At 44.3% G+C, this 24,023-nt stretch overlaps 2 protein-coding genes across 2 annotated transcripts; both read left to right on the plus strand.

Moving 5' to 3' along the window:
• The first annotated feature begins 2,311 nt into the window (after positions 1–2,311).
• Positions 2,312–4,500, plus strand: Spint4 (serine peptidase inhibitor, Kunitz type 4). The gene is made up of 2 exons (XM_039106092.1): positions 2,312–2,426; positions 4,310–4,500. Exons 1-2 carry the CDS (start codon positions 2,312–2,314, stop codon positions 4,498–4,500), a joined length of 306 nt encoding a protein of 101 aa, XP_038962020.1.
• A 16,334-nt stretch (positions 4,501–20,834) lies between these two features.
• Spint5p (serine peptidase inhibitor, Kunitz type 5) lies at positions 20,835–22,627 on the plus strand. Its single transcript, NM_001395121.1, has 2 exons — positions 20,835–21,036; positions 22,155–22,627. The coding sequence occupies exons 1-2, from the start codon at positions 20,907–20,909 to the stop codon at positions 22,460–22,462; spliced, it is 438 nt and encodes a 145-aa protein (NP_001382050.1). The 5' UTR covers positions 20,835–20,906; the 3' UTR covers positions 22,463–22,627.
• The last annotated feature ends 1,396 nt before the right edge of the window (positions 22,628–24,023 follow it).

Below are 24,023 nucleotides of genomic sequence, written 5' to 3' on the forward strand. Positions count from 1 at the left end.
TCTGAGAGCGTCATTTCAGCCAGACTGGCTATCAGTGACTCCTCAAAGTGCCTGTCTTTCCCTCGAGGCAGGAGTTATAGGCATATGCCAGCTATGCTTAACTTTTATGTAGTGCTGAGTACCAAAGCTCAGGTTCTCAAGTTTGTACAGCAACCATCCCAACCACTGAGCTGCGTCTCAAGCCTGATATTAAGGACTCTTACCACAATAAAATAAAATTTTAAAATAGAAGAGGAGATAGGAAAGTTTAAAGCAATCGAACATTAAAAAGTAAGTTAGTGGAAATCTATCAAAACAGAGACATCACGATCCCCAGACACATATAATCAAATTCCACAAGGAAGAAACTATACCAGCCTTATATGAAATATTCCAGAGGCTATGAGTGACTAGTTCTCAAGCTGACTTACATAGAATCGATAGAAGGTTATGTTCAGATTCAATAAAGGTAGTGAGAGAAGGACTGAATCCTTAGACATGCACAAGTCTTATGTAGCACACTAGCACAAACTTCAGTAGTGTACAGAAGTTTACAGCTCCTAAGACGATTCTCCTATATATCAGTAAAACTGAGCAGGGAAACATTGGTGGTTATCCAAAAGATGTAAAACCAAGACTTTTGAAAAGTGCAAGACAGGTTGGGGATTTAGCTCAGTGGTAGAGCGCTTGCCTAGCAAGCGCAAGGCCCTGGGTTCGGTCCCCAGCTCCGAAAAAAAGAAAAAAAAAAAAAAAGAAAAGTGCAAGACCAGTTCAGTGTGTGTGTGTGTGTGTGTGTGTGTGTGTGTGTATCTATGTGTGTCGGTGTGTGTGTGTGTGTGTGTTTGTGTATGTGTGTCTGTGTGTGTGTCTGTGTGTGTGTGTGTGTGTGTATGTGTATGTGTGTATGCTCAGGGTTTTCTAGGGAAATAGAACTGGCATACATACATACATATACATATAAATACACATACATATATGTATATATACATATATAAATATACACTTATATACATACACTCACACATATATATACATTCATATACATATTTGGGGTCTTTTGAGGATCATACCAGTTTTTGTTTTGTTTATTTCTGTAAGGAATGTCTTAAAAAAAATTATTGAAGACCAATGATACATACAAAATTGATCTACAGATTCAATGCAGTTCAAATCAATGACCAAGGGAGGTTTTCTCAGAAATTTACAAGGCTGATCCTGAATTTTGTGTGGAAAAGGGAAACTCCTAACATAAAGTTTAAGAAATTAAGTGTGGCTTTTGGTTCAGGTTATATAATATACTAAAACACGCAAGTCCAAATCTATTAGCATATGTTGTTATATCCTATAGTAACGTCACATAGTGTCAGATGGCCGCAGCTCTTGGTAGTGGCTGAGTGAAATGTAACGACTCATGAGAGGACTCTAAAGCCATTAGAAAATGAAATGGGGGCTTAATTTCATAGTCCACCGAAGGAAATCAAAGCCAAGTGATTCCAGGCTGAAAATGGGAGTCGTTTTTCCAAACGTAGAAAACAAGTCAAGCTCAAGTCGTGCAGCACTGTGCAAAACAAACAAACAAACAAACAACTCATAGCTGAGTGTAGAAGCCTGGGACTGTAATCCAGGTACTTGGGAGGCTCAGGTGGGAAGATCAGAAGTTCAAGGCCAGCCTGGACTACACAAGTTCCTGTACAAATCAGGGTAAACAGCCAGATCTTGTCTCCAAACCTCAAATAGTAATAACAATAGCAACACACTGCTAAACACTGAAGCCAGCTTCAAATCAGGTGTCCACTATACAGCAGATGAGGGATCTTATACAGATTACCTCTGTCTGTTTAGTGTCTGTCAGTGGGGACAAAGAGACCCACCTCACGGATTCAGGGTAATAGTTTAATGACTTGGCCCATAGGCCTTACATCATGTAGACTATGGCCTGAAGGAAAACCCTTTAGATGTCATGCTTCTTTCATTCTTTCTAATGAGCCAGGCCTTTTTTTTTCCCCTCTGCCTTTCAGAATATGGGAAGGAAGCAATTCTTTTGAAATTCCTTGCTCCGATGGTCCAACCCTCCATAGTTAAGCACGTGCGGACACCCTGGTCCCTAAGCTTGCATTGTTCCTACATGAATGTGAAGCTCGCTATCAGGGGTCTAATCAGCCTGGGACCTTTAGCTTCACAGCTGGGCACTCATGCGCTTAGCCTTCAACTCAACACATAGTAATGCTCAACCCTGGCCCTTGGGGTAGGTGGGCTCAGCCCTCCCACCAAACCACACCCGAAGTATAAGAGCAGTTGGCCGCAGCCTCTCCTTTCTGCTGCTTGCCCCACCATGAAGTCTGCTAAGTTGGGATTTCTCCTGGGATTCTCCCTCTTCTGCCTACTCAGTCCTCCAGTACTGAGCTTCGTGGAGAAGGTTGCTGCAAGGCTCTGCAAAGAATTCAACGGTATGGACAAAGTTAAAGCAGAAGGGAAATCCCAAGGCCAATTATGAAGGTGGGAGAAAGAAATGTAAACAATTCCCCTGGGTGGGTCAGAAGGATCTTCTGTGGTGGCAATACCCAGCAACCTTCAACCCCTTAACTCAGGGTGTCACTTACTTTGAGGGACTTGTGGGTGTTTAATGAAGATAAAGCAATATATGGTACAAGTAAGTCCTTTCCAGATAGAGAATTCTTTTGTAAGAGGTCAAAGATTGGACGAGTTTTTAGATAGGGGCTTTGTGGCATAGGGCAAGGAGATCAGACCTTCCAAGAGCTTGCATTGGAAGGAGAGGAGTTTTCAGATTGAGATAATTGAGGTGTATCTAACGTCTAGTCTCTGGGCTCAGAAAACATTTGAGCACTCTGCACCTATATAGAGGAGTTTACAGTGTAGCTAGAGACTTTCTCTGGAGCCCAAGTAGTACAGTCTACACTTGGGTCAAATTCCAAACTCTGGTCCTGTCACTCAGCAGATGTGTGCCTTAGGCAAGGCCAATTATCATCTCCTCCCTGCAACCCCACTTTGCCCATGTGCAAAACAAAAGTTAGAAAAATCAGAGAGTATTATAAACATAAAATAAAACCATGCATGCAACTAGGCCTAGACAAGTCATCCTTATCAGAGAATGAACTACAAGCTGGCAGCTTGAGGAGAGAGTGAGCGGTAAGCACTGGGCTATCAATATGATCACCAGTGTGGCAATTTCAGTCACTCAGACCCACCACAAGTGAGACAGCTGCTTCCTGGAAGACAAGAGGAAGAATGCGGAACAGCGAGGTATGGGGGTGCAAAGGCGCCATGCCCCTGGTTCTTCTTCTAGCTTTAGAACAACAGAAATCGGTCACCTGAATCATGAAATGTAAGCTGTGGATAATGAGTGTGTATAAAGTAGGGCATGGGGTTCAGCTAGGCACTGAAAGGGAAGAGGGGCAGAAGGTTGGGATAGCCTTGAAGGTGTGCAGTATAAGGAGACTTGTCACTGTGCAAACTGAGCCGTGCACAATCCAGTCCTTCCCAAAATCACTATCCGAGGCCTGGAGAGGTAAGTTGTTTGTACTGGACAAAAATGGCCTCACCATGTGACTCTGCTTAGAATAAGAAAAGCAGAGACCTTTCAGAGTCTCTGAGCAAAAATGTTTCCATGCTGAAGACAGGAATTTTCCCCTTTTAGTTTTTTACACTTCTGATCTTCCCACCTGAGCCTCCCAAGCACTGGGATTTCAGTCCCAGGCCTCTACACTCAGCTACCAGTTTGTTTGTTTGTTTGTTTTGCACAGTGCTACACTGCTTGAGCTTGACTTGTTTTCTACGTTTGGAAAAACGACCCCCATTCTCAGTCTGGAATCACTTGGCTTTGATTTCCTTTGGTGGACTATGAAATTAAGCCCCCATTTCATTTTCTAATGACTTTAGAATCCTCTCATGAGTCATTACATTTCACTCAGCCACTACCAAGAGCTGCGGCCATCTGACAATATGTGACGTTATTATAGGATATAACAATATATGCTAATAGATTTGGACTTGTGTGTTTTAATACATTATATGACCTGAATCAAAAGCCATATATATGCACGAACATGCATGCACACCCTTGTACATGCATGCATGCTCGTGAAATATGGTATGCATGTGGAGGTTAGAGGGTTAGTTACTAGAAGAAGTTGGTTCTCTCTTCCCACTCTATGGGCTTCCAGAGATATAAGTCCAGTTGTCAGCACCTTCACTCCCTAAGCCATCCCACCATCCCAAGCAGGAATTTTTAAGAGTTTCTGAATTAAGAGACACCCTTTCCTGTTGTGTCTTGATCGTTTTTCCTCTAACTCCACGGAAACTCCTCGTGCAGATCCTTGTGCTTTGGAAATGGATCCTGGCAGCTGCTATGAAAGCCATTACAGATTTTTCTACAACCAAACCTCCAAAAAGTGTCAGATTTTCGTGTTCAGTGGTTGCAATGGTAACCGTAATAACTTCATGCTTAAAATAGACTGTGACGTTATGTGTAATGAAGAATACAAGGTAAAGCCACAGAGGTAAGGAGCACATCTCATCTTTGGCCTTTTAGATGAACGGTAAGAGAAAGCTCTGAGACCTGAGGGTAGAGAAAATTAGTCAGGGCTTACCCTATTTTAGGATGTAAAGAAGATCGGCCTATAAAAGCTTCTAACAGTTAGGCTGGATCTTGGAATAAACTGCAGACTTCGCCCAAGGGGTAGTGGGGCACACCTTTAATCCCAGCATTTGGGAGGGTGAGGCAGATGGACCTCTGAGTTCCAAGCCAGCCTGGTCTACAAAGTGAGTTCCAGGACAGCCAGGGCTACACAGAGAAACCCTGTCTTGAAAACAAACAAACAAACAAAATAAAACAACAAATTGTTGACTTTGCAATTTGAGAAAAAACAAACAAACAAACAAAGGTTCAGGGAGAAAATACTCACTTATCAATTGATTACTTGCCTTGAGGCCAGGTAGTCTGCTGAGCAATTACCATCTCACGACACAATTTTACATTAAAATAGCCAGGAGACACGGAGCCATTTGAGAGTGACCAGTCCTCAGCCTGGTGGACTGAAGCAGACAGAAAGAAAACCGACCGGGCGGCAGAGAGCACGGAGAGAGTCCGGAAGGCAACCCCTGGCCAGGCATCACGCTGAGGCAACCACAAAGGTCAGTGCAGAGTTCCTGCATAGGCTCCAACCGGTTGTTTTCCTGAGAAACCAGGCTTTGCCTCCTCCAGTCCCAAAGACAATGACTCCTCTCAACCTTGATCAGAGAAGCTTCCTTTTAGCAGTAAATGGAGAGACTCATGGCTGCTCAACGTCCTGAGAGATTAAGATAGTTTCCTCCAATTGGTGTGAGAGCTGACTGTTAAGAAGTAGAGTTGCGAAGCACTGTCCTCTGGGCGTAGAGTAGACCCTGCAATTCTGAACTCATAGCAGCTGCAGCTGCACGTGCTATGGCTTCACAAACCTAAGCTTGAAAACAGGCATGAATGGGAGAGGGGTTCAGGACTCCTCCTGAGGAACAGCTGCCTACCAAAGGATGCTGGGAACGGACAGTCAGTCTTCAGTTGCATGTCCACCAGTAAGTCCACAGCTGTGGTCGTATGCATAGCTCTAAGCAAAAGTCCACGGGTCACTAACGAAATGACATAAATCTTCATAAGCAAGTGACCTTTGGGGGTTGGGTGTGAAAAAGAGCAAGAGTACGTGAGGTGACAATAAGCAGAACGCATTGTATACATGTATGTATGAAAAAGAATTAATTACTAAATGATCTGAAAAAATAAGATTAAGCTTAAGACACTATACAGTAGATTTATAGTGTGATTTTTCACCCAATAGATAAGGAAAACAAGTCCATTAGAAGTAACCACTTGAAGCCTGGTGGTGGTGGAGCATATCTTTAAACTTAGCACTTGGAAAGCAGAGAGATAGGTGGATCTCTGTGAGTTCGAGGCCAGCCTGCTCTACAGAGTAATCTCTAGGACAGTCAGAACTACACAAAGAAACCCATCTTGGTGGGGGGAGGGGTAACCAATGCATAACAAGTTAGTTTCATTTTTTGTTTTTTTTTTTTTAATTAGATCTGACCATCACAAGGCTCTTGTCCTGCTTATATGCTCCCAAATCAAATCCTTGCACCTTCCAAATCTCTGTGGAGACATGCTACTCTGTACACCTGAAGTTCCTGCCTGCAACTGACGATTTCCAAGTTATTAGAACAAGACAGTCAACGGATTCCATGCAGGCAGAGCTATGACTCATTTCCATGAAATGAGAAGTGCAGTAGCCTAGGGAGTGACTCAGAAGCACTAATGCTGTTTTTGATCATTCTTAATGAATCTTTGTAGTGACTAGAACATGGGTAGTGGTTATCTTCTGGGCGAATGAAACAGATTAATGGAACAGAGGGATCACCAATGGAGGGACCATCCTCTAGGATTGTCCCAAGAGAGAGATGACTGACACTAATCCAGGGAGACTTTTCGTAACCTGCAACATGAATCTGATTTCTCTACTTAAACAGAACACCCGAACTTGAACCTGAGCCTGAACTTAAAAGTATGTGCGTTCACAGAGGTTCTCGGAGGGGCTGAAGTAAAGATTCAAGAAGATTCTGAACCAATGGTTAGATTTGTGGAACATGTCCATATTCTTTGACACTTCAATTCACTATTTTCCTGTTCCTAGTCTTGTCTTTCCTGGAATAAAAATTACTACAATCATTAAAAGTGAGAGCATCTCCCTGTGAGTCCTTCTTCTCTGTCTGTGTCTTTATCCTGCTGCCTTATCCAGAGAGTGTCAGCAGGTTCTACCCTAGGTCTCTCTCTTCACTCTAACTCCTCATACAGCCAGACCATGCTGACGTCATTCCAGGATAGCCGTCCAAAGTGTCCAGATTGGGATCCTCCTTTATGAAACCTGGCTGATCAGTGTCCCCAAGAGCAGCAAACTTATTAAAAGACCACCGGGGTGAGGAAGACCCCCACTCAAATCTCAAGACGAAGCAACCCCCCCCCCAAGAACTCACGAGAAACCGGTCTTGATGTAATAAACAAGAGGTGTATTTGAGGAACCAGAGCTCTGGGGATGACACGTATCTCACACAGGAGACAGAGGAGTCGACCCTGAGCCCAATCAGGGGAAGGTATTTATAGGGAAAATTACATAGGCAGTTGGCAACAGTCATACAAAGCAATTTCAATGGTTGGTTTACATTGGCACACATGATCTAACTTGGGCTCAGTTCAACTCTAGGCCAACCTGCTTCTGGGGCAAGCTGACCCTAATTCTCATTTTTTTCAGGACTGTTGAGTCAGGCCTTATTGAGGCCAGATGGTTTGTGGTGGCTATAGCCAGGCTACATCCCCAAAACATGTTATGTTATTCTTTGCTCTGTGTTCAATGTTAATCTTGAAATCAAATACAGCAGCACACCTCACACTTACCTGAAATGTTTCTCCACTCAAACAAATTTTTCTTTGTCAGACTTCCTGATCCATGTCTACCAATCCTCAAAGGCCAGTTAGTTTAACTGATCTCTTAAGTTGGTCCTGGTTTATTAGTGATCATTTAGGTAGCCTTAAGAACTCGGTGATTGAAGGTTGACTTGGCCATTGTCAGCCTTCCTGGAAAAGGAAGCCTTAACCTCAATCTCATAGCTGTTTCTCCTACCAAAAGAATGATCATTAGTGTAGACTTTCAAGCCTGAATAGAAAGTGACCAGGTGGGGTTGGCCATGATCTGCTGAACTCCAGCATCCTTGGGTTGACCATAAAACTCTAAAATGTCTTGGGTATTCCAAATGAGTTTTAACTGAAGAACAGCTGCCCTCTGTATACCTACCCTGTCTAACTTTCAAAATCTAACTCCTCATCTGGCAATCACCAGCCTCAGAGACACTACAAATCACTGAAAAAGTGTGTGTGTGTGTGTGTGTGTGTGTGTGTGTGTGTGTGTGTGTGTGCAGGTCAGAAGAGAGTATGCAATCCCCTGGATCTGTAGTTAGAGGCAGCTAGGAGCTGCCTGACTTGGGTGTTCTCCAAGAGCAGCAAGCACTCTTATCCACGGAGCCATATCTCTAACACTACTGCCTCCCAGAGCTCCCAGGGACTAAACCACCAACTAAAGAGGACACATGGAGCAACCCATGGCTCCAGCCACATATGTAGCAGAGGATGGCCTTGTTAGGCATCAATGGGAGGAGAGGCCCTTGGTCCTGTGAAGGCTCAATGTTCCAGTGTAGGAGAATGCCAGAGTGGGGAGGCGGGATAGAGTGGGTGGGAAGGTGGAAGAGCACCCTCATGGAGGCAGGGGGATGAGGGATGGGATAAGGGATTTCTGGAGGGGAAACCAGAAAAGGAGCTAACATCTGAAATGTAAATAAAGAAAATATTCGGGGTTGGGGATTTAGCTCAGTGGTAGAGCGCTTGCCTAGGAAGCGCAAGGCCCTGGGTTCGGTCCCCAGCTCCAAAAAAAAGAACCAAAAAAAAAAAAAAAAAAAAGAAAATATTCAATTAAAAAAATACATTTTGTGTCAAATCACCAAACAAAGATGCAACAGTGAAAAGCTATGAACTAGAGGTCACCAGCAAGCTGGACACATGTTAGCAAATGAACCAGAGCATCACCAGCAAGCTGGACACACGTTAGCAAATGAACCAGAGCATCACCAGCAAGCTGGACACACGTTAGCAAATGAACCAGAGCATCACCAGCAAGCTGGATACATGTTAGCATATGACCTAAGTCACCAGAAAGCTGGATACATGTTAGCATATGAACTAAGTCCCCAGCAAGCTGGATACATGTTAGCAAATGAACCAGAGCATCACCAGCAAGCTGGACACACGTTAGCAAATGAACCAGAGCATCACCAGCAAGCTGGACACACGTTAGCAAATGAACCAGAGCATCACCAGCAAGCTGGACACACGTTAGCAAATGAACCAGAGCATCACCAGCAAGCTGGACACACGTTAGCAAATGAACCAGAGCATCACCAGCAAGCTGGATACATGTTAGCATATGAACTAAGTCACCAGCAAGCTGGATACATGTTAGCATATGAACTAAGTCACCAGCAAGCTGGACACACGTTAGCAAATGAACCAGAGCATCACCAGCAAGCTGGATACATGTTAGCATATGAACTAAGTCACCAGCAAGCTGGATACATGTTAGCATATGAACAAAGTCACCAGCAAGCTGGACACACGTTAGCATATGAACTAAGTCACCAGCAAGCTGGACACACGTTAGCAAATGAACCAGAGCATCACCAGCAAGCTGGATACATGTTAGCATATGAACTAAGTCACCAGCAAGCTGGACACACGTTAGCAAATGAACCAGAGCATCACCAGCAAGCTGGATACATGTTAGCATATGAACTAAGTCACCAGCATACTGGATACATGTTAGCATATGAACTAAGTCACCAGCAAGCTGGATACATGTTAGCATATGAACTAAGTCACCAGCAAGCTGGATACATGTTAGCATATGACCTAAGTCACCAGCAAGCTGGATACATGTTAGCATATGACCTAAGTCACCAGCAAGCTGGATACATGTTAGCATATTACCTAAGTCACCAGAAAGCTGGATACATGTTAGCATATGAACTAAGTCACCAGCAAGCTGGATACATGTTAGCATATGACCTAAGTCACCAGCAAGCTGGATACATGTTAGCATATGACCTAAGTCACCAGCAAGCTGGATACATGTTAGCATATTACCTAAGTCACCAGAAAGCTGGATACATGTTAGCATATGAACTAAGTCACCAGCAAGCTGGATACATGTTAGCATATTACCTAAGTCACCAGCAAGCTGGATACATGTTAGCATATGAATTAAGTCACCAGCAAGCTGGATACATGTTAGCATATGAACTAAGTCACCAGCAAGCTGGATACATGTTAGCATATGACCTAAGTCACCAGAAAGCTGGATACATGTTAGCATATGAACTAAGTCACCAGCAAGCTGGATACATGTTAGCATATGACCTAAGTCACCAGAAAGCTGGATATATGTTAGCATATGACCTAAGTCACCAGAAAGCTGGATACATGTTAGCACATGAACTAAGTCACCAGCAAACTTGATAAACATTAAAATTGTGTTCTGAGAAGAAAATCATGTGTTCAAAAGCAAGAGTCATCAAACCTTTGTAAAAAGTCACTGAAAAGCTGGCCTAGCAGTTAAAAAACGCTTTCTAGGGGTTGGGGATTTAGCTCAGTGGTAGAGCGCTTGCCTAGGAAGCGCAAGGCCCTGGGTTTGGTCCCCAGCTCCGAAAAAAGAACCAAAAAAAAAAAAAAAAAAAAAAAAAAACCGCTTTCTGCTCTCACAAAGGACCATAGTTTTATTCCCAGTGTCCTGGTCTGGCAGCTCCCAACACACTGTAACTACAGTTTCAGGAAACCAGACACCCTCTTCTGGCTTCCTCAAGTACCTGCACTCATAAGCACATACACATAATTGTTAAAACTCAGAAAGCTTTCAAATGCCAAAATAGTAAATACTTTCTACCAACAGGTAAAGTCAAATGTATTATATAAGAGAATAGAAGCTCACATAAATAAAATAAATAAATAAACTAAAACTGTTTTTAAAAAAAAATGGGGCTGGAGAGATGGCTCAGCGGTTAAGAGCACCGACTGCTCTTCCAGAGGTCCTGAGTTTGATTCCCAGCAACCACATGGTGGCTTACAACCATCTGTCATGGAATCCAATACTGTCTTCTGGTGCATCTGAAGACAGCTACAGTGTACTCACATACATAAAATAAATAAATTAATTAAAACTGTTAAGAGAATAGAAGCCAAGTGTCGTGGTACACATCTGTAATCCTACCAGGTCAGGGGAAGCAAGAGGATTCAAGGGCAGCCTGAACTAGAGTGAATTTTTATGACCCTGCAGGAGAAATTTAAAGAATGGATTTTAAAGTGACAATAAGAAAGCTGAGTTGGGAATGACCGTGCACACCTTTAATCACAGCACTCAGGAGGCAAGGGAAGACAGGTCGCTGTGAGTTTAAGGCCAGCCTGGTCTACATGGGCAGTTTCAGGGCAACCAGGGCTGCATATAAATAAATAAATCTGGGAGGGGTGATACACACCTGTAGTCCAGCTACTCTGGAGACGGACACAGGAGGATACTTTAAGTTCAATGTTTCTTTTTTTTTCCTTTCAGATTTTATTTTTAATTAAGTGCATGTGTCTGTGTATGTCCCCATAGAAGCCAGAATCTAGTACCAGGGTCCCCTGAAGCTGGAGTTTCAGGCAGCTGTGAACCACCTGGCATGGGTGCTGGGAGCCAAATTCTGGACCTCTGCAAGAGTGAGACGAACTCTTCTTATCTAACGAGCCGCCTTTCCAGACTCAAGTCCAAGACTTCGAGACTTGCTAGAAGAACATTATGAGGCCAAGAATGAGAAGGAAGGAAGGAGAGAAAGAAAGAAGGAAGGAAGAGGTGAAACTTAAACGTAAAAAAAAAATCTAACAAAATTTGAGACTCTTGTGGGAAAAAAATATCTTATGTAAGAAAAATGGAGAACTTCCAGGTAAACCGGGAGGGTGGAAAGTGCCTCCAGGTGATCTGGAGAAAGGAATCAGCAGGGGAAAAGGTGTAGATGATTTTCCAGAGAGAGAGAGAGAGAGGAATAGAAAGAGCTTTGGAATTCACAATATGAGAGAGTACCTGAAACGTGCAGAGAAAGGCTCCGTCTGGTGGGGAAAGCGCTCACTGCGTAAGTTTGACCTGTGTTCAGATGCCCAACTCTCAATTAAAAAATGGAGCACGATGGTATGCACCTGCAAGAACAGGGAGCAGAAGCTAGTGAACCTCTGGAATAGCCAGCCTTTCTAGCCAATTGATAAGGCCCAAGTATTCTGAGAGAGCCTGTCTCAAAAACCATGGTAGAGAGCAATAGAAGATATCTAATGTTGACTGACCTCATATGTCCACACACATATGTGTGCACACGCATGTATACACCATACACACAGGAACACACACTGTTGCTAACGTCTCTAAGAAAGCAGTTATGTCTGTACTGTCTGGTCTTGAATACTTTTTTATATGAACCTTAAAGTTATAAAAGGACTAAGAATTCAAAGAAAGAATAGAGAGATAGATTACAATTGTCTACAACTCTAGTTCCAGGGATCTTATGTCCTCCCCCAGTGTCCTTCAGCACCAGGCATGTATCTGGTGCACAGATATCCAGGCAGGCGAGGCACCTGAACACATTAAATGAAAAGAAAAAGTAAAAGCACAATCCACCAAACATACTCAAGTGTTAGACCAGAACACTCAAAACCACGTAGGACATACATCTATGCGACACCCAAAAGGCTCGCATGAAACTTGGGCGAGTCACTGAGAAATCAGTTCTTCATATAAGAGATACTCAGATGAAAATATACAAGAAAGCTGACCACAAAGAAAAGCATTCAGCCGGAAGGACAAACAGAAAACAGAATGGAAGGAAGACTCCTAATGTTCTTCATCCTTTGACTCGGGACTGATCTCAGCAAAGGCAATGAGGATCTCCTGAGAGGTGGCATATGAGAGGGTTGGTGTCAGCTCTCAAGGCCTCTCATCTAAGTGTTAGATGGCACTAAATGGTGCAGAAGAAGATACACTCAAGTCCTCCGTTGTGGTGCTGTGGGGGGGGGGGGGGCGCAGCCAGCAAAAGCCAGCAGGCCTGTGACCTGAACGCAATACCTGGATCCCATGTAAAGACAGAAGGAGAGAACTGACTGCACAAAAGGGGTCCTTTGACTCCCACATGGGCTCCATGATGGGGTTACCCGGAAGTGTGAGGAAACATTGTGGGTTTTTGTTTGTTTGTTTGTTTGTTTGTTTGTTTGTTTAAGACAGGGTCTCATATAGCCCAGTGTCTTAATAACGTTTCCATTGCTGTGACATTCTACGCCTAGGTCCAGAGGCCAGAAGCTTCCAGGACTAGGTCTAGGTTAGCAGAAGGAGGCGGTAAGCCTCAGAGATGACAATTATACCAGGAGAAGGAAAGTAACTATTACAGACAACAGAAAGCCCTACATGATGACTTCCACAGGCCTTCACACAGTCTCTTTTATCACAGACTGAATCATGGCAGAAAACCCTATAGTGTGTCACTCGGTAAGCTTCTGCCTCAGCCGGCACACCTTAAAGCAGCAGATGAGTCAGAAAAGAGTGAATTTCCTTTGATTCTATGGCACAGCCATGGGGAAGTAAGCCACATTGTGTAGTCTTTGCAGGCCTGTGGCTGGTCTGAGAGCACCTCTCCTCCGGTGTGCCTACCACAGTCCCCACCCTGGGCCAGAGCCTCTGTTTAGCTGTGTTCACCACACATATGCCACTGAAATAAATAACCTACAGAGAAGAAATGCAAACTCACAATGGGGCTTCCTGAGTGGTAAGAGTTATCACTTTTTCAATATCCACAAAACGTGAGCTTTGGAGGGTGGGGCCCAGCACTATGCCATTCCTAGGACTTCAGAGCCTCTTCACTGAATCACAAACCATAATAGCCTTTATAGTTATGTGCTTGTGTGTGTGTATGCATGTATTATATAAATATATATAATTGAGAGACCCTCAATTTAAAAAAAATACCTCCATAAGACCCAGCTGTAAGGCATTTTCTAAATTAGTGATTGACTGGGGAGTGCCCAGCCGATTGTAGGTGGTGCCACCCAAGGCTGCTGTATAGTGGGTCAGCCTAGTGCTGTTTGTATTCTAATGCTAACTAGGGACCCCCAAGATTGGTTACCCCAAAGGTGAGAGTATCTGCACATAAGACACTGAGTGACCCCGCCCCCAGTTAGCCGTGATTGGTAAATAAGGATGCCAACAGCCAATAGCCGGGCAGAAGAGACATGGGTGGGGTTTAGGTTTCACAGGCTTGGAAAGAAAAGACCACGAGGAAGGGAGAGGAAAAAGAAGCCGCCATGGGATAGAAGAACGCTCAGGGGAGGAGAAAGGACAGCTGCACTGGTTAGCTGAGCCATACAAACATGGCCGTGTGGGCCGGCCAATTGGAGCTAAGAGCAGCCCAGATGAAACAGTAATAATTTGGGTTATCATAGGAAAGTAGCTCTAACAGCATGGAGGGCAGGCAGCTGCCTGCTACTGTGCTGCCTACGGCATATTAAAACATAAAGACCGTGTCTCTTTCATCGATGGTCTAAGGTGGGGAAGAAACCCCAGGCTGGGGTTTTTAATAATTTTTACTACACTGTTGGCCCTGGGTTCTTTAAGAAAGCAGTCTGAGTAGGCCAGGGGGAGCAAGCCAGTAAGCAGCACCCCTCCGTGGCCTCTTCATCAGCTCCTGCCTCCAGGTTCCTGCCCTGACTTCCTCAGATGATAACGCTTCCTCGGTGAGGTGGAAGTTAAGCTGAAGAAACAACCCTTTCCTCCCCAACTTGGTTTTGCTCATGGCCTTTCATCATAGCAACAGCAACTCTAACTAAGACACCTCCATGTATATATGTACACATTGCGCCTGCAGTGCCCACAGAAGCCAGAAGACAGCAACGATCGCCTAGAACTGAAGTTTACAGAGTAGACAGTGAGCCACTGTGTAGACACTTAGAACCAAGCCGGAGTCCTCTACTGAGCCCTCTCTCCAACCCTAAGGCTCACTCTATTTGGATAAAAATATAGCCTTCCTTTTCCACCCCCATCAAATGGGTGAGAATTAGCACTGGAGCTGAAAGGAAGGGTAAGGCAGCCGCTGTCATAGACCAAAGCAAAGAACTGAGAGGGAGACACATCTCAGTGGGAATGCTTAGCCTGACATAGAACGCTCCTCCCCCTGAGCTGTGCTAGCAGTCACTCCAGTGCCCCAAGCCTTAATCATGAACCATTGGTCATTGGTTTTCCAGGAGGCAGAGCAGAAAACACAATGGTAAAATATAAAATAAAAATCTAAAAAAAAAAAAAAAAAAAAAAAAAAAAACGAGTGAGTTAACGACCGTCCTTTCTGCTCTGTGGCTTGCGTCTGAAGCGCTGTGTTCCAAGACGGAACGCCTCACTTTCTCTCCCCAGAGACATGAAGCCCCAGACTTCCTTTCCCATATTTGCATGGGAACCACAAAAAGGAGTGTAATGCAAAATATCAAGGTGTCCTGAATTCTGGGAGTTAATCTGTCCCACTCAGCAAGCCGGACAGGTGACACAGGTCTGGAATTTCAGCAACCTGGGACACTGAGGCAGGAGGTGCCCAAGCTCAAGACTAGCCTGAGCTACAGAGTAAGGTCAACACCAGTCTGGGACTTAATAACAACTTATCTCAAATTTTAAAACACGGTGTTGGAGAGGAGGCTGGATGACTAAGAGCACTTGCTGTTCCTGGTCTGTTTACCCCATATAGGGTACCTCACAACCTCCTATAACTCCAGCTCCAAGGAGATCCTACGTTTCTGGCCTCCTGCACTCAGACACACCACCCTACACACACGTGCACACACATACTTTAAAATAATAAAAAATAAATTTCTACAGATAAAAGGAATGCTGGGGTCATGGCATTGTAGAGCACTGGCCTTGGGGTCAACCCCAGGTCTCCAAAAGAGGAGCAATGAGGTGTTCAACTCCCATCCCGTCTCCCCGTCACCCCGCCTTTTCTTCTCTGAAGACTGAGCTGGTTCGCAGAAGAGACAGACATTTATTCTATTAGAGCATGGGGTGAGGCACCTCCGAATTACTTTCCAACTGAGTAAGCAGCAAGATGTTAGCCTCTGTTCTCTATCTGTGGGGTCAGGGTGAAAAATGCCTTTGTGTGTGCGTGTGTGTAGGTGGTGTGTCTGAGTGCAGGAGGCCAGAGGCATGTGTGCGGGCGCGCGCGCACGCACACACACACACACACACACACACACACACACACACACCTTGAACCTACAAACTATACTCTATCAAGTTCACTATGCCCAGAATCCAGTTCAAAGTGTGGCACAAAAGTATCAAAGCCACGCCCACCCAGGTCCTGGGGATCTGATGCCCTCACACAGACATACACGCAGGCAAAAAAGCCCAATGCACATGACATAAAAAGAAATTCTAAAATAAAAAGAAGAACCAACCAAAACTATGGCAGTAAAACACAGACGTTTTTTAAATGCGATCCTTTCTATAAAGTATTTAAGCCCTTAGACTTCCCAAATCTATATGAATTTTGCAGAAATTTTCCAGGTTAAGGTAACTCACTCTTTTTTTTAATATTTTTTAAAGATTTATTTTATTTATTCCATGTATGTAAGTTCACTGTTGCTGTCTTCAGACACACCTGAAGGGGACATCGGATCCCATTATGGATGGTTGTGAGCCACCATATGGTTGCTGGGATTTGAACTCAGGACCTCTGGAAGAGCAGTCAGTGCTCTCAACCGCTGAGCCATCTCTCCAGCCCAGGTAGCTCACTCTTGACTTTAGAGTCCCTCCCCCTTTTGGCTTTATCAGTTCTTCTCTGAGTCAATTCTCTCATACTATTTCTAAGTGTGGTCTGGGGAGCTGTGCGTCAAAAGAGGTGTTTAGGGATGATGGCTGAGTGAGTAAGAGTGCTTCCTGATCAGTCACGAAGACCTGAGTTCAAATGCACATCAGCCATGTGGAGAAAGCCAGGCATGGCCACATGCATGTGTCTGTAAACCCAGCTTTGGGAGAAAAGAAGACAGATCCTAGGAGCGCACTGGCCAGCCAGCTTAGTGGGAGCCAAAATCTGTGAGTCTCAGGAAAATAAGGCGCAGATTAAAAGAAGAGGAGCCCATGCACACCCCACATTCGCCTCTGATCTGTATGTGCTTAAACGCACATACATGCAGCACATACATACACACACGAGAGCACAAACACATGCACACTCACATATGCACACACGCACAGATGCGCACACTTGCACACACATGCACACACATGCACACACATGCAAATTCACATATGCACACATGTGCACACTTTCACACACATGCAAGTGTGCATACACACACATGCACACTCGTGCACACACACACTGCTCATACATCAACGGCCTCCACATTAGTGTCTATGCAACCATCTTTTTCCTTGCTGCTGCTTTCTCTCCAGATAAGCTTAGCTCTGCTCAGGTGCTAACAATTCCCTTTACACAAACACATGAAAAGATTCTATGTCCTACTACAGAGATTACCGGTCATCCATGCTTACTGCTGCTCTGGTCACAATTAGCCAGGAAATAAAAGCAGCTTTAGATGTCTATCAGTGAGTAAATGTATGAAAATACACACTTTCACATTTACACAATAAAACATTATTCGGCTGTTTAAAAACAAAATTGTGAGATTTTTAGGGAAATGGATAGAGCTGGAAACCATCATTCTGGGTGAGGTAACTCGGGCTCAAAAAGATAAAGGTGGCTTCTTTCATTTGTGGATGTTAGCTTTCAATTTTCAGATATGTGTACTTCATTAAGAATACCCACTGAGGGGTTGGGGATTTAGCTCAGTGGTAGAGGGCTTGCCCAGCAAGTGAAAGGCCCTGGGTTCAGTCCCCAGCTCCGAAAAAAAAAGAAAAGAAAAAAAAAAAAGAATACCCATTGAAGTCAGGAGATTACTAAGGGGTCATGGTGAGGGGAGCTTTCAAGAGAGGGGACATAGGATATAGTGGTCTAAAGAGTTAAAGGAAACTAATGGAACAGGAGAGTTAAATGGGGTGGGAAATGAGAGGGCATAGTAGAAGAGAAAATAGAAACAAATAACTAACACCAAAGACTTTTTTTTTAAGTCCTGTGGAAACTTACTATTGTAGAAGCCTCCTAAGTACAAATGTGCACACACGAAGAGTTTAAATGGAATCACACTATAACAGGGTGACAGTGCCCCTACTAGACACTACAAATGAACAAAGAAAAGGCCCTGTGCCAGGAGTGTGTTACCTCTTATGGAGTTCTTGATCAGTGAGGTCCCCAAACATCACAGACTATTGTCATTTTTTTGTTAATCCTCCAGAACTTAGTAATAAGGCTCTACCACTGATGATACCATAAAACTTTAGTCATAGAACTGGAGAAATCAGCCATATACTCCTCTGGAAGATTCATCCCTACTGGCTAGCTTTCAGAACACTAGAAAGTGATGAGAAAAATAATCATTGGTTTCGCCCAGCTGTAAACCCTATAGCTGTGAACCCTGCAGCTGTGAACTCTGCAACTGTGAAACCTACAGCTATGAACCCTGCAGCTGTGAAAAATATAAGCTACAACAATGAACAGCCTGACAAGACATGCCTATGGGAACAATAGTGGTGCAGATGTCAAGGAAGTAATCAGCCACATTCTGATTTGATTTAAGGCATGCTCTACAAGATAAAACCCTCCAGCTGGTGTTTTGGATAATCTGAAGATATTGTCCTGTAATGAACCAGATTTTCATTTCTAACATGGAAAGGTATACTGGCTGGTTTTGTGTGTCCATGAGATCCAGTTGTAAGGCATTTTCTCAATTAGTGGTTAGGGGTAGTAGAGCCCATTGTGGGTGGTGTCATCCCCTAGGCTGGTAGTCTTGGGTTCTGTAAGAAAGCAAACTGAGCAAGCCAGGGAAAGCAAGCCAGTAAGTAACATCCCTCCAAGGCCTCTGCATTAGCTCCTGCTTCCTGACCTGCTTGAGTTCCAGTCCTGACTTCCTTTGGTGATGAACAGCAATGTGGAAGTGTAAGCTGAATAAACCCTTTCCTCCCCAACTTGCTTCTTGGTCATGATGTTTTGTGCAGGAATAGAAACCCTAAGACAAAAAAATGGGCTGCAATGGTCATTTTGCCCTTTTATATCCCCAGCACCCTTTCTTCTGTTAATCGCTACTTGCTATAAAGGCTGCACTGAGTGCTTAAAGGAACTTATCACATCCTTTCTTCTTTACTGCTGCACGAGGTCAGTCATGGCAGGCAACTTTTTTTTTTTTTTTGTTTAACCATATGAGCAGGTCTCACTTTCTTCTCTCTGTTCAGTGGAGTCATTTTGGCCTTTCTTAGTGGAAGTGCATGCAAGAAATACTAACGGAATAGAGGTATACTAACCCTCTCCCGGAGGACCAACGTTGATTCCCAGAACCACACAGCAGCTCACAACCATCTGCAACTCTAGTCTCCGGGCATGAAATGCCATCTCCCGACCTCTGCAGGCACCAGGCACACAAGCAGTATAGACATGCAGGCAGGCAAAAAACACCCATACACATAGAATAGAATATTTTAAAGATTTATTTTACATCCATTATATATCGACATGTATAATTAATATGTACAGGTGACAGAATGTGCAAGTCAGTGCAGATGCCTGAGACATTGGATGCCCCAGGAATCTGGAGTTAAAGGTGGCCTAAGCCATCTCATGTGGGTGCTGGAAATAGAACACAGGATCTCTGCAAGACCAGTTTGTACTCTGAACTGCTGAGCCACCTCTCCAGCTCCCTTAAAACTGCTTTCTTTTTAATTCAATCTCATCCATCCAGAAAGTCTGCCTGTCACCAAGAAAGTAGAAATAACAAAGCTTCTAACAGAGCAAAGGAAGAGAAAGACTTACTCACTGCTGGTAGAAATGCAAACTTATGTAGCTGCTATGATAATCCTTAAAGAATTTCCTCAAACACAAAACAACACAAAACAAAAAAAGCTAACAATTAAAGTGTCAAATGCTCCAGCTGTAAAGGTTCTGTGTACCACCAGAGTGACATTTGCATGGTCACGTTCGTCGTTTGTGATTCCCAAGACTAGGAAATGGAGCAGCCTGTGTGTCTGCAGACAGACAAGGAGATGAAGAAAATGTGATCCACAGGATGGTGAGGAACAGCTTTAATCTCAGCACTGGGGAGGCACTGGCAGGCAGATCTCCGTGACGTCAAGGCCAGCCTGGTCTACATAGGGAGTTTCAGGACAGCCTGGGCTATGTAAAAGAGACCCTATCTCAAAAGAAAAAGAAACAAACAAACAAAGGAAGAAACAAAGGAAGGAAGAAAAAAGGAATGAAGAAAAGAAAAAAGAAAGGAAGGAAAAGAAAGGAAAGGAAGGAAGGAAGAGAAAGGAAAGGAAAGGAAAGGAAAGGAAAGGAAAGGAAAGGAAAGGAAAGGAAAGGAAAGGAAAGGAAAGGAAAGGAAAGGAGGGAGGGAGGGAGGGAGGGAGGGAGGGAGGGAGGGAGGGAGGAAGGAAGGAAGGAAGGAAGGAAGGAAGGAAGGAAAGAAGGAAAGAAGGAAAGAAGGAAAGAAGGAAAGAAGGAAAGAAGGAAAGAAGGAAAGAAGGAAAGATAATTTGTGTACACAGCAGAATTTCATGTACAAGTTCAAAAATGAGGTCATGGTACTTGCAGGAAATGGATGGAAGTGGAAGTTACTACCTCAAGCAACGTATTCCAGACTCAGACTCAAGACTCAGAAATACAAATCCTACATAGCTGTTCTTAAAACAGATTTGTGTTCTCGGTACGTGGATACATGTATAAGGAGAAACAAGCCATAAAATCTGAGAGGGGACAAATGACACTAGAGAAAGAAGAGTCAGGGGACAGGTATGGCATGAAGGCAGGAGGATTAATGGAGACAGAAAGGGGCGGAGAGGAGTGGGGACAGTATGAAAATTCTGTGATGAAACCCATTGTTTTCTCTACGCATTCTTAAAACAATGAGAAGAAATGTATTGACTAAGTTCTAAGCAGCTCTAACTCATAGATGACAAGAGAGAAAGAGGTGGGGGTTCCTCCTCAGGGCTCTGTCAAACATGGTCTTTCAAACACTCCATGGTTGGATACCCAAGCTCTTAGTGTCCTGCTCACTACACTGATTCTGGCTTCACTGGAGCCCTGTCCAGGCCCTGAGGAAATTAAATTCAAATATGGAGGCTCCACCTCCAAGACAGAGCACTTCAGTGTATCCTGGGTCTCTCCCATTTGCTGTCAGGAGCGCCATGGAGGCTCCAGGGATCCACCTTGCCCTGTGGCTTCTAACGTTTACCATGCTCCTGCCGATGCTTTCTACTGAGTTAATGTTCCCTCCAGGAGTCAGGAATCAACTCTGTGAAAGTGGGCATCTTGGAAGTAAGCAAAAATGGGAATGTGGCCGAGAGAGAAAAATGGTGACGGAGAAGGAAATCCGGGTAATCTGGATGGTATCAGCAGATGACCAGCGCCGAACCATCCTTTTCTACCAAACCCCATGGGTTGGGGCTTCTGATTATATTGAGTTCCCACTATAGGTTGAAGAAAGAGGAAAAAAGAAAAGTAGAATCATCTTAAGTGACAAAAAGTCGTAAAGATTGGATTGATATTAGGGGTATTCAAGAGATCCCCCCTCTCTCTGATGCGCGTGTGTGTGTGTGTGTGTGTGTGTGTGTGTGTGTGTGTGTGTGTGTGTGTGATGAGTTTCATTTCTATTCGATACATAATCATAGGAACGCTATGCTACCTTCCTTGGATTCAGAATGTTCAAGGCCGTCCTCTACACCCCTGTCATTTTTAATCTGAATTCTAATGGGCATTTTGGGAAAACTCAGAGCGGAGGTCGGGAAATCCCAACCACGGAAAGGACTATATCTGGACTTCGTAAAGAGCAACATTAACTCTCTTTGTCTCCAATATGGTCACCATGGCTCCTGCTGGAACACACGTGTATGCTGACAGCGAAAAGAAGTGAGTCTAGGGGTGTGAACGAAGAGAAACAGGAGGGGGGAGGACAGGAGAGACATAAAGAGAAAAGAGTCTGCCAGATCTGTCAGCAGAAGCCTAGCCTTCAGGAGTAGACGTGCAAGGTGGGAAGGCTTTTTAACATATGTGCTCTGGTGAAGAGGAACAGGACTAAAGGAACGGTTCCGATGGATGAGGACCTACGGGCACTGAGTTAGATGCTCGTTGTAGCGCCGAGGAAAATGCATAGAGACTCTGAAAGTGGGATGCTTAATGTGAATAAGGAATATTGGGGAAGCTGGAGGATATGGTCCTGCTTTACGTATGCTCTGTAACATCAACCCAGGCGACAGCCCAGGTTCCCTGTCTCACATATAGAGCAAAGTTCATGCTCGAGGGATTATAACTTGCTCCCCAATGATAAAATCAGATTTATATGGGAACAGAGGAGAGCATTAGTAGTCTGAGTCCATAGAGAAAACAGTGATGATTCTTTTAGTAAGAGGATCTGAACCTGGGCTTCTCATCGACAGTAATATGCAACCAACCCGTAAAGAAAGGCCACTGCACCTTCCGTTTCTACAGATACTACTTCAACAAGGACACAGCCTTATGTGAACTCTTCATCTTCAGTGGCTGTGGGGGCAACAGAAACAACTTTAAAAGTAAATACCTCTGTGAACTCCATTGCATAGAAGTAGAGGTAAGCCTCTTGTTGCCTCACCCCACCTTTAAGGATACTGCGTGGTTGGGATCACTGCTTTACAGGGCAACATCTAGAAAGAGGCTAGCAGGAAATGAGCAGAGAATCAATAAATCACTTCCACATACAGATATGTGAGTCTTAAATCCTGCGGTCCTGTGTTGTTTTCTACCTGAAAAGTAGAGCCTGGCCAAGCATGGTGGCTTACTGGATTACTTGTGTAATCCCAGCCTTCAGGAATCTGAGGCAGTAGTCTGAGCCTAACCTGGGCTATGTAGTGAGTACCAGGTCAACTTGGGCTACATTTAAAAAAAAAAACAAAAAACAAAAAACAAAACATAAAGCTAGAAAGGAAAGGTGGGGAAGGAATGTGGAGAGAGCTGGGGGAGGGGATGAACAGGCTGGGGAGGGGATAAACAGACTGGGGGAGGGGATAAGCATGATCAAATATGTCATATGAAACCTTCAAAAAAACTCATAGGTGTGTGTGTGTGTGTGTGTGTGTGTGTGTGTGTGTGTGTGTGTGTGTGTAATTACTTGCAAGAACATGCAGGTACAGACCCTAACTCTCCACCCAGCATCTCACTACTATGACAGTGACCTGGCTCTTTGAGAACCTCACAGGTTGCTGTCTAGTGGTTAAAAGCAAAGCTCCAGAAGTATCCAGAAAGTGAGGAAGACCCCACTCACGATACAGTACCTGACACCACCGTCTACAGAGGACTCAATCTGCACCTTCCCGCAGCACGGCTGATAGGAGAATATTATCTATAGACAACTGTGATATTTGGGTGACACCTTCAGAACCAGTCGATTGGGTCCTTTTATCTGTACTGATAACCCTAACAACTGCAAATTTTATTTATTAACAGAAGGACTAATCCAAACCCAAGGATGAGAGAAGCGGCGCTGGACTCATGCAGAGTGAATAAAAAGTCGAAACTTCTGACGACATTTAGAATTCGAAATTCTTGCTGGTTCCCTTGCCTAGGATGACCTTTCCCGCTGGTTAGCTGTATGCAGTTTTTTTTTTTTCTTTTCTTTTTTCCTTTCTTTTTTTTTTTGGACTGGGGACCGAACCCAGGGCCTTGCGGTTGCTAGGCAAGTGCCCTACCACTGAGCCAAATCCCCAACCCCAGCTGTATGCAGTTTTAATTGATATTTTCTTGAATGTCAGCCCCGGTACGAATTCATACATTATTCCCATCCAAGATGCTTCCAACAGAAGCTACATAGATGACCCCTTCATGGGCACCCACCTCTTCCTTCATGAGTTAGTCCCCATGGTATTCTTTGTCTTCGCTCTCTGGCACTGTTTCCACCAAGATAACTGGCATTTAATTCTCATATCTGCCTCAAATCATCTGTTAGTCAACCTTCAGGTATGTTCGCATTCTGGGGACCTGTCTCTAGCATCCCAGTTGGCAGAACCGTAGAAGCCATGGCATTGCATCGGGGAGCTCTGATTATTCAAACTCTTATCAACAGTGGAGCCTCACAGAGGAATCTATCCACGTGAGCCAGTACCCTAGTGCTTGCACACGCTGATAGGACCTGTGGTCCCACATGAGTCAGCCCGTGATGACTCCAGCTCTGTGCGAACACTAACATCCACAGACCCTAGGTTATGGTCACAGCTTGGAGAAGCCATTAGGAAGGGGCACAAACAATATATCAGAGGCCTTAGCGTTCTTACTCC

This window comes from Rattus norvegicus, chromosome 3 (assembly GCF_036323735.1).
Source record: "Rattus norvegicus strain BN/NHsdMcwi chromosome 3, GRCr8, whole genome shotgun sequence".
Classification (NCBI taxonomy): Eukaryota; Metazoa; Chordata; class Mammalia; order Rodentia; family Muridae; genus Rattus; species Rattus norvegicus.

Excerpts from the sequence above, each read along its gene's own strand:
- Spint5p (NM_001395121.1), top strand. The coding sequence starts at position 20,907 with ATGGAGGCTCCAGGGATCCACCTTGCCCTGTGGCTTCTAACGTTTACC. Across the intron at positions 21,037-22,154 it reads TGAAAGTGGGCATCTTGGAA|TAATATGCAACCAACCCGTA; the intron begins GTAAGCAAAAAT and ends TCTCATCGACAG.
- Spint4 (XM_039106092.1), top strand. The coding sequence starts at position 2,312 with ATGAAGTCTGCTAAGTTGGGATTTCTCCTGGGATTCTCCCTCTTCTGC. Across the intron at positions 2,427-4,309 it reads GCTCTGCAAAGAATTCAACG|ATCCTTGTGCTTTGGAAATG; the intron begins GTATGGACAAAG and ends CTCCTCGTGCAG.